The 13,843-nt window shown below is 34.1% G+C and overlaps 1 protein-coding gene across 1 annotated transcript; it reads right to left on the minus strand.

The window, feature by feature from the left end:
- Positions 1 to 370: 370 nt before the first annotated feature.
- Positions 371 to 7,501, minus strand: LOC132696615 (mucin-2-like). The gene is made up of 2 exons (XM_060661543.1): positions 7,463 to 7,501; positions 371 to 4,361 (listed from the first exon to the last, which is right to left on the minus strand). Exons 1-2 carry the CDS (start codon positions 7,463 to 7,465, stop codon positions 1,452 to 1,454), a joined length of 2,913 nt encoding a protein of 970 aa, XP_060517526.1. The 5' UTR covers positions 7,466 to 7,501; the 3' UTR covers positions 371 to 1,451.
- Positions 7,502 to 13,843: the final 6,342 nt, after the last annotated feature.

Raw genomic sequence — 13,843 nt, forward strand, 5'->3', positions numbered from 1 at the left:
AACGCTCAATCGCACAAGTATTTAAACCGAAATCTTTGGAGCATTTTTCTGTTTAGTTATATTAGAAAAACTTACTCATCTTTATGATGTTGCCGATACGTTAAAGAAAACAATATATTTTTAAACAGCCGACAGCATTTTTGAATAACAAGTAATAAGTTATACTTTTAATAAGGTACGCATAAAATACGGATACAAATAAAATATAAATGTATATTTCTAGTTTTTTATTGTCATTGTATTTTTTTGTCATTTATTAAATTTGATAAAACATCAACGATATAGCTAAAATTACTTACGTTCGATATTACGATACTATATTATATTATTATATTACGATATTACCTAAAATTTAATATATTTGCGCGCAACCAATTAAAATATAAAGCTCCTTCTCAATCATCAAGAATTATTAGACCTAATTTATATTATTATTATGGCAACCGCCAAAATAGTTAACTCTAATCACAAAAAATCACATTTTCAAGTTGGTCAACACTACGTTAATTTTAATTGTACAAAAATAATCGCAAAAAAATGCCCACCCATGTAACCAACATTATTATCTGACCAACCATTCAAAAAGATTATTGTTAACATATCCATATGCCCTAGAGCAATTGGATTTATCGAGGAGGAAGCAGAACATTTGTCAAATTTAATGCGGTGGACGAAAGATTAAAATAATTTGATGCTTCGATGGGTTCGTGCAATGAACCAAGCGAAAGTTCCTGCACTGCCCTGAGAGAAGGTGACCTAAACGGTGATAGATAGGTAGAATCGGAATTAGAACTTGAACTATCAATGTCAACGGTTGAAAAATTTGAATCAGTTTCTACCGATGCTATAGTGGTATCTGGTAGTGTAGTCGGAACAGTTTTAGTTATCTCTGCTGTTGGCAAAGTTGAATATTCTGACCCTAAGGTTGGGTGTGTCTCGGAAGTTGGCAGTATGTTTAAGAATTTGGGGATTGATAAGTTTAGAGGTGGTAAATACTCCGTACCAGGGGTAGAATAAAATGTCGATAAAGTTGTATTTTCGGAAATTGTAAATTCAGGTATCGGTGTAGTTGTGTGTTCGGTTTTATTCAATATCTTAGGCGATTTGGGGGTAGACAACTCAAGTGGTGGCAAATACATATTACCAGAAGTAGAAGAAATTATAGAAGGTACAGAAACTAAAATTGAAGCTCTAGGAATTGTCGACATCCGTGGCAGGGTTGTTGACGTCAGAGTAGAAGTTGTTAAAGGTGCTAGTGTAGTTGCGTATTCGCTTCTTGTTGGAGATTTGAGGGTTGACAACTTTAATGATGGGAAATACGCTTTCCCAGGAGTGGAATAGAAAGCAGGCAATAAAGTTGAACTCTTAGATGCGATATATGTAGGTGTTGTAAGGGTTGTGTATTTTCTTGCAGTTACCAACAGGGATGGCGATTTAGGGAATGATAAGTTTTATGGCGGTAAAGGTGTCTTACCAAAAGTAGAATATAAAGCAGTTGGCAGTATGGTTGAAGTCTTGGAATTTGTAAAAGTTGTGGGAGTAGTTGTGTGTTCGCTTGTAGTAAATATCGTTGAGGATTTAGTAATCGACAACTTCAGTGGTGGTAAATATGCTTTACCAGGAGTAGAATAGAAGGCAGGCAATAAGGTTGAACTTTTTGACGTGGTAGGTGTAGGTCTTGAAGGAGTTGTATGTTTTCTTGTAGTTGCCAACAAGGACGACGATTTAGGGGATGATGAATTTAATGGTGGTAAAGATACCTTACTGGAATTTGTGAAAGGTTCGGGTGTTGTTGAGTGTTGGCTTGTAGTAAATATCGTTGACGATTTAGGAGTTGAACACTTAACTGGTGGTAAATATGCATTACCAGAAGTAGAATAGAAGCCAGGCAATAAAGAACTTTTAGAGGTGTTAGATGTAGGTGTTGTATGAGCTGTGTATTTTCTTGTAGGTATCAATACGGATGATGATTTAGGGAATGATAAGTTTAATGGTGGTAAATATACCTTACCAGAAGTAGAATATAACGTAGTTGGCAGAAGAGTTGAAGCTTTGGAAGTTGCGGAAGGTGCGGCGGTAGTTGTGCGTTCGCTTGAAGTAAATATCGTTGAGGATTTAGGAGTGGACAACATCAGTGGTGGTAAATATTCACTGCCAGGAGTAGAATATAACACATTTGGCAGTATGGTTGAAGCTTTGGAATTTGTGAAAGGTTCAGGTGTAGTTGGGTGTTGGCTTGTAGTAAATATCGTTGACGATTTTGGAGTTGACCACATCAGTGGTGGTAAATAAGCTTTACCGGGAGTAGAATAGAAGCCAGGAAATAGAGTTGAATTTTTTGAGGTGGTAGGTGTAGGTGTTGTAGAAGTTGTGTGTTTTCTTGTAGTTGCCAACATGAACGACGATTTAAGGGATGATAAATTTAAAGGTGGTAAATATACCTTACCAGAAGGAGAATATAACGCAGTTGACAATTTGGTTGAAGCTTTGGAATTTGTAAAAGTTGCGGGTGTAGTTGTGTGTTCGTTTGTAGTAACTATCGTGGACGATTTGCGATTTGACAACTTCAGTGGTGGTAAATATGTATTACCAGGAGTAGAATAGATGCCAGGCAATAAATGTGAACTTTTGGATGTGGTAAATGTAGGGGTTGTATGAGCTGTGTGTTTTCTTGTAGTTACCAATCCGGATGACGATTTACCGAATGACAAGTTTAATGGTGGTATATATGTCTTACCAGGAATAGAGTATAATGCAGTGGGATGTAGAGTTGAAGCTTTGGAAGTTGTAGAAGGTGTGACGGTAGTTGTACGTTCGGTTGTGGTAAATATCGTTGCAGATTTATGAGTTGACAACTTCAGTGGTGGTAAATATTCATTACCAGGAGTAGAATATAACGCACTTGGCAGTATGGTTGAAACTATGGGATTTATAAGAGGTGAAGGTGTAGTGGGGTGTTCGCTTGTAGTAAATATTGTTAACGATTTTGGAGCTAACCACTTCACTGGGGGTAAATACGCATTACTAGGAGTAGAATAGAAGCCAGGCAATAAAGTTGAACTTTTAGAGGATGCTGGTGAGGTTGTCTGTTTGCTTCTAATAAATATTGTTTGCGGTTTAGGAGTTGGCAACTTAAGTAGTGGTAAAAATGCATTACTAGTTTTAGGAGTTGATGTTATCGGTCTTGAGGTAGTTAATTTCGGCGGGAAAGTGGACTGTTTTTTGGGAACCTTTGAGGTTGAAAAATTTAGGGGTGGTAAATGCAAATTACCAGGAGTCGAAGAAATTCGAGAAATTACAGATAACGGCAAAGTAAAATTTGTGGCAGTTGTTGATATAGAGTTTAGGTTTGCTGATTTTGACTCTAAAGGTTGCGGTATCGTCGGGCGTTTAGGAATTGATGCTGAACTAATATTTAAATTTAATGTTCTCGACAATAAAATTGGTGTTGGCTTGGTTACAAATTTTGGTAGTGTATTTGTATATTCACTTCTACTCGGTACTGGTGACGATTTATAAGTCGATAAATTTAGTGGGGGTGAGTGCACTTTACTAGAAGCTGAATAAAATGGCGTTGGAGATAGGAGTGAAGGTTTAGAAGTGTGTTTTTGTTTCTGAGGGATTCTTGGTGGCAAATATGCTCGACTTTGTGTAGAAGTATATAACACATTTGGGAGCTTAGTAGTAAAATTAGGAGCTAAGTAACTTCTAGCTGGCGTTAGCAACCCTAGCGGGGCGATAATTGGTGAGCTGAATCCCTGTATTTGAGAAACGTTTTTTGCTTGTGTGGACTTAGTTTTAACAGGTAGCGGTAACTTAGAATTTATTTTGCTCAATGGCAAATGCTGTTTACTTGGTATAAAAGAATATGGAGTATTGAATCTAGATGATTCTCTAGCAATTCTGAAGTTGCTCGAAATTTTTCCTGATGTAGTTTGTTTTGAATGTGCAAATGGTTTGTCTAAGTTGTCTTGTAATACTAAAAGCTTGAATTCTGATGTTTGTGTATTTCGTTTTATTTGCTTTGGTTTACTTGAATCAACACCATCAAAATCTTCACGGAACGGCTGCAACGGTAGCGGAGATTTATCAACCGGGTTAGCTTTCGATTTTATAGTTGTATTTGTTAATCTATCTTGTAATATTGTTTCTTCGTAACCATATTGCTGCGATAATTCTGAAGGGTTGCTTGTGGCTAATATTTGTTCGTCATGAAACGGTACGATATACCCAGCGGATGTTGCTTTTTTCTTTGATAAGGATTTTCTAATTAACTCTCCATAGGTGGTACTTTCTGTGTGCTCTGCGATGCATTGCCAGACGATCACAAGTACTACGACAACGGTGATATTGTTCAATTTCTGAAAAGCAAAACAATTTTTTTTCTGCGTATATAATGCAACTCATTTGAATAGAAGAAATGTGACATATTTTGCGTGTCGAGGTTACTATGGCCCATTAAAAATTTGTATGCAAATCAGAAAGATTGTGTTTTAATGACCAAATATTAAAATCAAATTTTTATTGGGACGATTTGCATAACCATGCAATAAAGGATGTCTAACGCATAAAATGTTTCCATTTGAAATTTAAGGTCGTTGTTATCTATTTCTTGCCACACATTTGTTTATATTTTAACGAAATGTTGACCTAATAATATTGAACAATATTCAAGATAATAAACTTTACTTGTAGCAATTATATGTGCATAGAATGAATTTTCCCTAAATAAGTAAATGTTAAAGCGTGCTTTGTGTGGAAATTATAATCAAAATTACGTATGGAATGTTAAGAATTGTATTTCAAATCACAGACTCAAAATGCACCACAGGAAATGAAAATACGTATGAACAATAATTGTTCGTGATAGAATTAACTAACAAAAAGAAATATTTAGAAGCACTACAGTGTGTCCAAGATAAGGATGCACAGCATGGGGATCTCGGAAACTATAAGAGATACAGTGTCGGTTAAATTAGACAAAAGTTGCGCATTTTGATACCGAACAAGATCCCGTTTTACAAATTTGAAAATTCCAAGCCGTTCCGGAAATATCCGAGAAAAACCGAAATATTGCGATTTCGTTTTTATTATTTTTTAAAGCTATTTGAAAAGATATGAAAAAACGGAAAACACTTTTCCATTGGCACTTTTTAATCTCTCCAAATTGACGTTAACAAATTTTCATTACAGCGTTTCGATTCCATGGAACCACCATCAACTTTGATTTTTCTTATGGGACGGAAAAAAAGTACACACAGTATTAGGTTGTGCTTTTCATTGCGAATTCAATGATGTACGATACAATATGGTTACTTATGTTTTTATCCAGAAAAATGGATTTTTAATACATTTCAGCATTTAAATGGAGTAGGCCATGACAAAATGACATCCAGTCAATTTCAATGACATATTAATGTTATTTGTCTTTGTTATCAGTCGATCATAAGTTTATTCCTTTAGTTATTGTTTTTGTATTTTTATTGTTGTTGTCTTTTTCTAATTTATTTTGTTCTACAATGGAGGGAGGTAATTTTACAAACGAAGAAAAATGTGATATGCTGTCTTGCTACATCTGATGCCAAAGAAATTGTGTGGAAGCCGAGCGTATGTATTCTAACAAATACCCAGAGCGGAGACAACCTGACAAGAGTATTTTTCGGCGTTTGTTATTTAATCTGAAAGAATATGGATCATTTAAGAAGCCTGCATTATCCCGACAAAAACCTTCCAATGAAGAAAACCAATTCATTGTTCTACAATCTGTTATGGAAAATCCACAAACTTCTACCAGAGAAATTGAAGACCAGAATGGGGTAGCTAAATCTACAGCTCAGTTTATTTTAAGGAAAAATGAATTTAAGCCTTACAAATTCAGAATATGTCAAGGATTAAAACCGGGTGACGACGAACGACGTAGACATTTTTGTGAGTGGTATACCAGGATGTGTGATGAGAGTTTTAATTTTCCATATAAAGTGATTTGGTCTGATGAAAGTATGGTGACCAATAACGGTATTTATAACAGGCGCAATACACACTATTGGTCGCAACAAAATCCACGTGTTAATAGACTATCCAGACATCAAGTTCGCTTTGGGTTTAATATTTGGTGTGGGATTTTTGGTAGCAAGATTATAGGCCCTATTTTCTATAATAATTCCTTAACTTCCGAGCGGTACCTTGACATCTTGAGGCACGATTTCGAAGATGCCTTAGATGATTTACCGCTAGGCGCTGTGCAAGGCTGCTGGTTCCAACAAGATGGTGCCCCAGCCCATAACTCCAGAGAAGTTCGCCAATATTTAACTGAACGGTTTGATGGAAAATACATTGGGACTTACAGTGAAACACCTTGGCCTCCAAGGTCCCCGGACTTAACTCCCTTGGACTTTTTCTTATGGGGTTACATAAAAAATGAGGTATTCAAAGAATGTTTTGACAACGAGGAACAATTACGTCAATCAGTACGAGCAGCGTTTAATAAAATTACTCCTGAAATGTTAAGTCGTGTTTTGGAGTCTACCGTGAGACGGGCGTACTTATGCCTAGAAAATGGAGGTCATTTATTCGAACATTTGTTATAGAATTTGTTTTTCATTAACTTGTTGGATTTAGTTGTTATGTTAAATGAACAGTTAGAGTTAGTAAATAAATAAACACATTAACTCGAACACTTGTCAACCATTTTCTTTTGCCTTTCATCGTTCGGATCTCATGGCCTACTACAATAAAATACTGGAAATGTATTAAAAAGCCATTTTTCTGGATAAAAACATAAGTAACCGTATTGTATCGTACATCGTTGAATTCGCAATGAAAAGCACAACCTAATACTGTGTGTACTTTTTTTCCGTCCCATAAGAAAAATCAAAGTTGATGGTGGTTCCATGGAATCGAAACGCTGTAATGAAAATTTGTTAACGTCAATTTGGAGAGATTAAAAAGTGCCAATGGAAAAGTGTTTTCCGTTTTTTTGATATCTTTTCAAATAGCTTTAAAAAATAATAAAAACGAAATCGCAATATTTCGGTTTTTCTTGGATATTTCCGGAACGGCTTGGAATTTTCAAATTTGTAAAACGGGATCTTGTTCGGTATCAAAATGCGCAACTTTTGTCTAATTTAACCGACACTGTATCTCTTATAGTTTCCGAGATCCCCATGCTGTGCATCCTTATCTTGGACACACTGTATATTTTAAAGAATTTGATACTAAGAGGAGGGAAAATAAGTGGGAACTCTTAAGAGAATTGTATAATACAAGAAGCACATTTTTTTATTAATAGCGAATATAATGTTCACAATAATAGAAGATAGTATGTGAAACCAGATAAGAATTTCACACAAGGAAACTAAACCATGTAAATCCCTTTTCCATTTTCATTGAAGACATCAGTTCAGTTCAATTTTTAGCAACATTTTTAGATTATTATGGAATTTTCCGTAAATATAAAACTCACCATAATATTCGCATTCCTATTAAAAAACACAGAACCCGCGGTGCCACAAAACGGAATGATAGTAAATTTTATTATAAGTATCGCTTATATTCTGAAGACGAAGGTAAGCAACTAATTCCTAAAACACATCAACTTCTCGAAAATTAAAGCACTTGATTGATCTTGGTTGTGTTTATTTTTTAAGTCAGTAAGTGGCTAAATCATAAACTTGAACATTTTGTGAAATAACAGGTGGTCAACAAGTGAGAGTAACACTGTCGGCGTAATGTATAGGAAATATTGCAAAATGACGAGATTATAGGACTTCTTGACATATTTAAAACTATTGATATAACCCCCGCTTCTAAATGAAGTGTTTGTTTCATTCAATGTTCATTCGTATATAATTTATGTACAAAACTGGGGTACACATATTGGCGGACGTCTTAATTATCTAACTTTAAATCTTTTGTGCGATTTCTTGTTAATTTTGAATTAAAAATAATGTTCTGGACTTATTAATTTCAAAGCAAATAACAATATTTTTAAAAAAATCTTAGTTCGCGGTACTTACAACTTAATGCTTGAGTTCAATGGGTTTGAAGTTTATACTATCTTATGTAAACACTACTATCTATAATTCAAAACGGATGTATTAAGCTAGTTTTACTTTACAAAATGAAAGTAAGTGCAGCGAGATCATAAATTTCTGTTGCCTGACCTGTATTTCTTAACGGGAAGTCGCGAGGAAAAGACATTTGGAGAAAAAACATGTCGCAAAATTTATCGCCCAAAGGACGTCTGAATTTTTATACCCCAAAAAAGGGTATACAGTAGCGGCCAACCGGCAACTATCCGCTGTTAGTAGTTTATTTATGGCTATAGGCCGACTCTAAATCTCCCTATTGATTTACCTTTTACTTTGTTTTATTTGCACTTCGAGCGCCATTTCATTTTCTCACGCGAAAGATACAGAAAACGATAAGAACGATGAAATTTAAGAGTCTTCGGCCGGCGAATTGTCGTTATTTTCGTTCAGTACCTTTCGCAAAAATATCGGAGTTATTCTTTATGACCTGCACCATTTGTAGTGCTCATAAATTGAAGTCAGGATCCCGTTTTTGTTAGTCAAGTTAGTGACATTGTATAGATATGATTTAATCCATCAATAGTGTGACTGAACTACACCACAACAAAAATTATTATTGAATATCCGCATTCGGCATTTGAATTATTTGTTATTAATAAATTCAAATTCAAATACATAAATTAAATACAATGAAGTATTGAGAAAAACAGAACAATAATAACAACAAATAAAAAAGCAGAATATATGTCCCACCTTAAAATGTTTGAGAGAAAAATCTTTAATTTGTGCTGGTAGAAGAGAGAAGAGAAGAGAAGAACGTTGCAAAAACTCCTGTTCCTGGAAATGATTATTCCTTCAGTCAATGTATTCCATAGTTGGCAGTACAATCGGAGCGCTAGATTAATGTATATAGCTGTATATCTCCCTCGGGTCATTGTCCAAAAATTCACATACTTTGGAGTAGTGCAAACGAGCACAATTTACTGCTTTCTTAGTTTTGGATTGGTTGGAGTATATGTGAGTAAGAATATTTTGCAGTGCTAACAAATTTGCAGCATCTATTACAATTCGTAGTTATTTGTACAAAACAAACCTTTAAATCGTAATTTGTGACGGAATTGATTACAACATAGAATAGCTTTAATGACTCACGTTTTGGATTTTATTTAACATTTTTTAATAATTTATTGGACCTACCACTAAAAATTGTCAAAATTTATTTAGTACTCAACGTATATCAGCCCAAATCGCTGTAAACTGAATGTTTGGCTTTGAGCTCTATATAATTTTACAGTTAAATTATGCCACGAGACTGAAATGTAGATCGAAATCTACAGTTTTCAGCAAATGAACTTAAGGGGTCTAAAACAGTTACTGGGTTTTTACAACCCTCAAGCCACAGAACAATAAATCACGCTAGCAAATTTTTAGATATCATAGCAAAATGAAAAGCAGCTTAGACAATTTGATTGTTGATAACTGAAGTACATGCTTTTGCTTGTATCGGAGGCAATTCATATAAATAATTTTGGAATGAGGTCTTCCCCCCTACACATATACGGTAATTGTTTTCGACATTTTTCTCAGTATTCAGTGATGTTCAGAAATTATCTAAATTTTAAAAATTTCTTGAATTCTCAACTTCATTTTAAATCGTTATTTACAGCACGCCATTACCTGCACGAATTCGGTTAGGATGATTAAAAGTTATAATGAGGGACGAGAACCTCGCATCACAATTTAAGTGGCGAATTTAACTGAAGTACTATAGATCTACATGATTTTGCTAATTAAGAGAATAAACTAAATGTTTAAATAATTAAAACGCAAATTTTTATTTGCCTCAATAATTTTACCTTCCTCCTCTTTATCAAATTCAGGATTTTTTCAGATTTTAGGACACAACTTGGTTACTTTAGTTCGCGTACAAAACCTTGCTTGATTAGGTGGAAAAGTTTAGGAAATTTAGACTCGTAGTCAAAATCCAAATAAGTAAGATGAATTTATAATAATAGTAATAATAAGAATTCACATAATTATATTGAAAAATCATTATTTACAAATTGGATCCATTCAATAAGGTATTTTGAAGATTTGCATGATGTATAGTTAAAGGATTTTCCAAAAGCAAAATTTTAAATTTAAATAATACATATTAGAACTTCTTTTATTATTATTTGAGACTAGACTTGCAACAGTTTTTGTGGCATTAGTTATCGGTCTCGGTTAACATTTTCCTCTGTGACATTTGTTTCTATGTGAAATGCCAGGAAAATGTGATTTACATAGGCTTGTCGACATAACTTATGTCGGTATCAAACAAATCGGCAGTAGAAATGATTAATAGAAGATGGACAATAATCAACTTAGATCAATCATTGTGCTATATAGCTATTTGGCAGAACAGCTGATAGTGTAACTTATCAAAAGCCTTTGGTATTTAAGTAAAAAACTGTTTTCACAGTTTTTTACTTAAATACCAAATAAGTATTCCGTAATTTGTAATTTGTTAGAAAACATTTTTTTCTAAGATGTGTTTTCTGAGTCAGTCTTGGGATTAGTACTCTTTACATGAAAACAATTTCTACACTGTATCACTGATAATCTCTATGCAAAATATGGTGCTATATTAAGAAAATCTCCTCCTACCACCAAAAGCCTATAAGCTAAATAGTTTTTTATCTAAACGTGAAGCCTTGTTTGTTGAGTCGTATTTATTTCTCACTGTGATCAAGTCGACGCTGAACATTTGGAACATCTTGGACCAAAGCGCTGGTGTTTAGATATAACGTTAATATGCAATAAGCAGTGTGCCAAATAAACATTATAAAGAGAATAAAAAACATCGAGAAAGTTGGAAAAAAAGTAACTGGGTTGAACGGGGACTAATTTTTTCAAAAATATAGCACAAAGGAAGATTTAAATCTCGGAAACTCCTACTGAATACAATTAAATTAAGCGCGTTAAATATACCAACGTGAAACAATTACGAAACTTTGGGTACACGTATTTATTAAAGTATCCGTAAAATACCAGAAATTTGTGAGTCGCGTCGCTAACTCTTCTAACCGCGCCATAGTAAGCAGTAAAGCGATTTTCGTCTCTCCAAATATAATCATTTTATGGTGGGGAATTTTGTTAATTGGATTAAAGACTCAGCCAAATCCGAAACTCCAGATACACACAGCCGAAATGCGGGGAGTAAAACCACAGCCGCGGTAAAATGTATAAGCGTGAGATATACGACGGTTAGCGGATAAAAAGTGGGCGGAAGCATTAGGGTTCGGTCATTTTGGTCTTCGATATCCTGCAACTATCTGCGGTCATAGCGAACGACACCGAGACCTGTCTAAAACTTAAAATGATTTTTTTGCACGACCGCTATCAGAATTTATTACAAGTGGTCTGGCGAATCAGAAGTGAGCAAAGTGAATTTATTTCTTCGAGAGTGAGCAAAATATATGAAATAAATACTCCTAGTAAAATGGCTTGGCTGGATTAAAGAGTAATAAGGAGTTTTACTTGAACCTACCACTTCGAAATAAGTTTCACGCGATATTTTTATAGAAGTGGATCAAATAATTCAGCCTTTTGAAGGTTTAAACCGAAAATATTACAAGACAATGTAACTATTCTTGGGAAACTTATGGGAAGTCGCTATCTTCTCTGTCTTAGAATGGGGGAAGTGGTTCTAATTAAAATATATGCTTTTGTACAATTAGCTATTTTGAGATATATTTATAGTCGGAGTGACATATTCTTCGAGGATACCAAAAATATAGAATCTGTAATACGTTAGACTCAGATCTTCAATGTCAAATCCATCGGAAAACTATTTTAGAATCAGGCAATGATTTTATTTTTAAAAATTCTGCCTGTTTTGAGTAAAAAATATCTGAAACTAATTTTTTCACAATATGCGAAGTTAGGAAAATTAGTAATTCCGTCAGAGCGGAGGGAAAATTTGAACTGTCTGCTGTAAATAATATATAAGACTGTTTCCTAAATTATCTATGGCAACAAACATTCATATAAACGTTCACTACAAAGCACTAGATCTTAATCTATAAATAATATTTTATTGAAAAATGTACTTGAACTAGCTGAATAAATAAGATACTTCATTCTCGTTGCTTTCATTCATATGAAAAAATATATTATATTATTATTAAAATTATTTATTTCTACATTTTTGTTTGGTTTACCATTTTATAAAATGCTTTTCAAAACATTTTTTTTAAAATAAAGACAAATAAGGAATTTGTATTACTTTGCCACACTATTGTGCCACCCTATACATTATTTCGCTAACGTATATGAAGAAACCAAAAATCGTATTCGTCTATTTATTTTAAGTAATAAGCACCTATATACTTCTACCAGAAATATATGGCTTTTACAAACTGACTCCATGATTAACTTTGCGTAATGTTTATTACTCCAATACCGCAGCCCATTATAGAACACCCTGCCGAGCAAACCCTTACTCGTAACCATTCCAGGACCGTCCTTGGAAGAAGTTAGTACAAAGTAACTATATATTACGTTCTATTTCTTTACATTTTTACATAATAATAATAAAGTGTTTGTCACTTAAAAACTCGCCACTATCGCTACTGTCGTCACCTAGCTCAATGATCAACTCCCCCACTAATCGTTCTTGATAAATATTTTCTTTTTTTATTACTCGTATTTCACAGTTAGACCAGCTTTGTATTAATATTTGAGCTACCTCTTGGCGAATTACGTTAAAGGTACTATCACTAAATTTTGATGCAGTGTCATTTCTTCTTATATGCGGTTTCGACTCAGACCAAATCATCTCAAGATTTCATGTCCGTTTTGTTGTGCTACCGAATCGATTTTGTAGTCTACATTAAAATGTTTTATTTTTAATAATTCCAGAAGACAGACAGAAGACGTTTAGCTCTCTTCAAAATATAAATCATTTTTTTACAGATATTCTTTAATTTTTTCTTTATTTGAAGAAGTATTTCGAATCTTTCTAATTTGGGCTGAATGATACCAGGCATTATCCAACACGAGAACAGTATTTGGCAGTAGTTTTGGCAACAATTTATTTTCAAGCCAGTCCTCAAATATTTCAGCAGTCATATTTTCATGGTAACCCACACTTGAATCTTTACAAAAATAAGGCATCTTCTACCCAACTAATTTTAGACCCAGCGTGAAGAATTATTATGCGTTTTCCATGTGCGGCATGTCTAGTTACTGTTACTGTTATGAAACCATCCTTTTTATAATTGGTCGTGAGTGTTGAACCAAGTTTCGTCTAAATACACTATTTTGCTCTCGAAATTTTTCAATTGTATTTAATTAATTCACCCTCGATTGCGAAATTCATCGAGATTCCATTAACACTTGACCTTTGTGTTCGGAACTGAAAATCCATTTCCTTCTCCTTGGCACAACTAACGTTTATGTCTTTCAGTACTTTTTTATAAACAGTATTCACTTTATAAGCGTCGAAGATTATACGTCTAATTAGATCTGCGTGTTGCTTTTTAAAATCTCCCGAAATACTTGTACCTTCTCTCACTTTGCTCTTGACTATCTCATTCAAAACAAATGGATCCGTTTTTCTATTTTCTGAGGTAGTTCGTCTTCTAAATTGTCGTTAGGTTCGACTACCACCTCCGCTTCGTCTTCACGTGCTGCGTTGTTTTCCATGTCTTCTGCTTCATTCCACGGTTTCCACATTTTAAAGTGTTAAAAAACAGGAACCTTCAAAAAATGTTTAATTGTAAGAATCTAATAAATATCTATCTCTATTCTTATGACGTACCTTTGTC

This window comes from Cylas formicarius, unplaced genomic scaffold (genome assembly GCF_029955315.1).
Source record: "Cylas formicarius isolate icCylForm1 unplaced genomic scaffold, icCylForm1.1 PGA_scaffold_1__22_contigs__length_36826433, whole genome shotgun sequence".
Taxonomy (NCBI): Eukaryota; Metazoa; Arthropoda; class Insecta; order Coleoptera; family Brentidae; genus Cylas; species Cylas formicarius.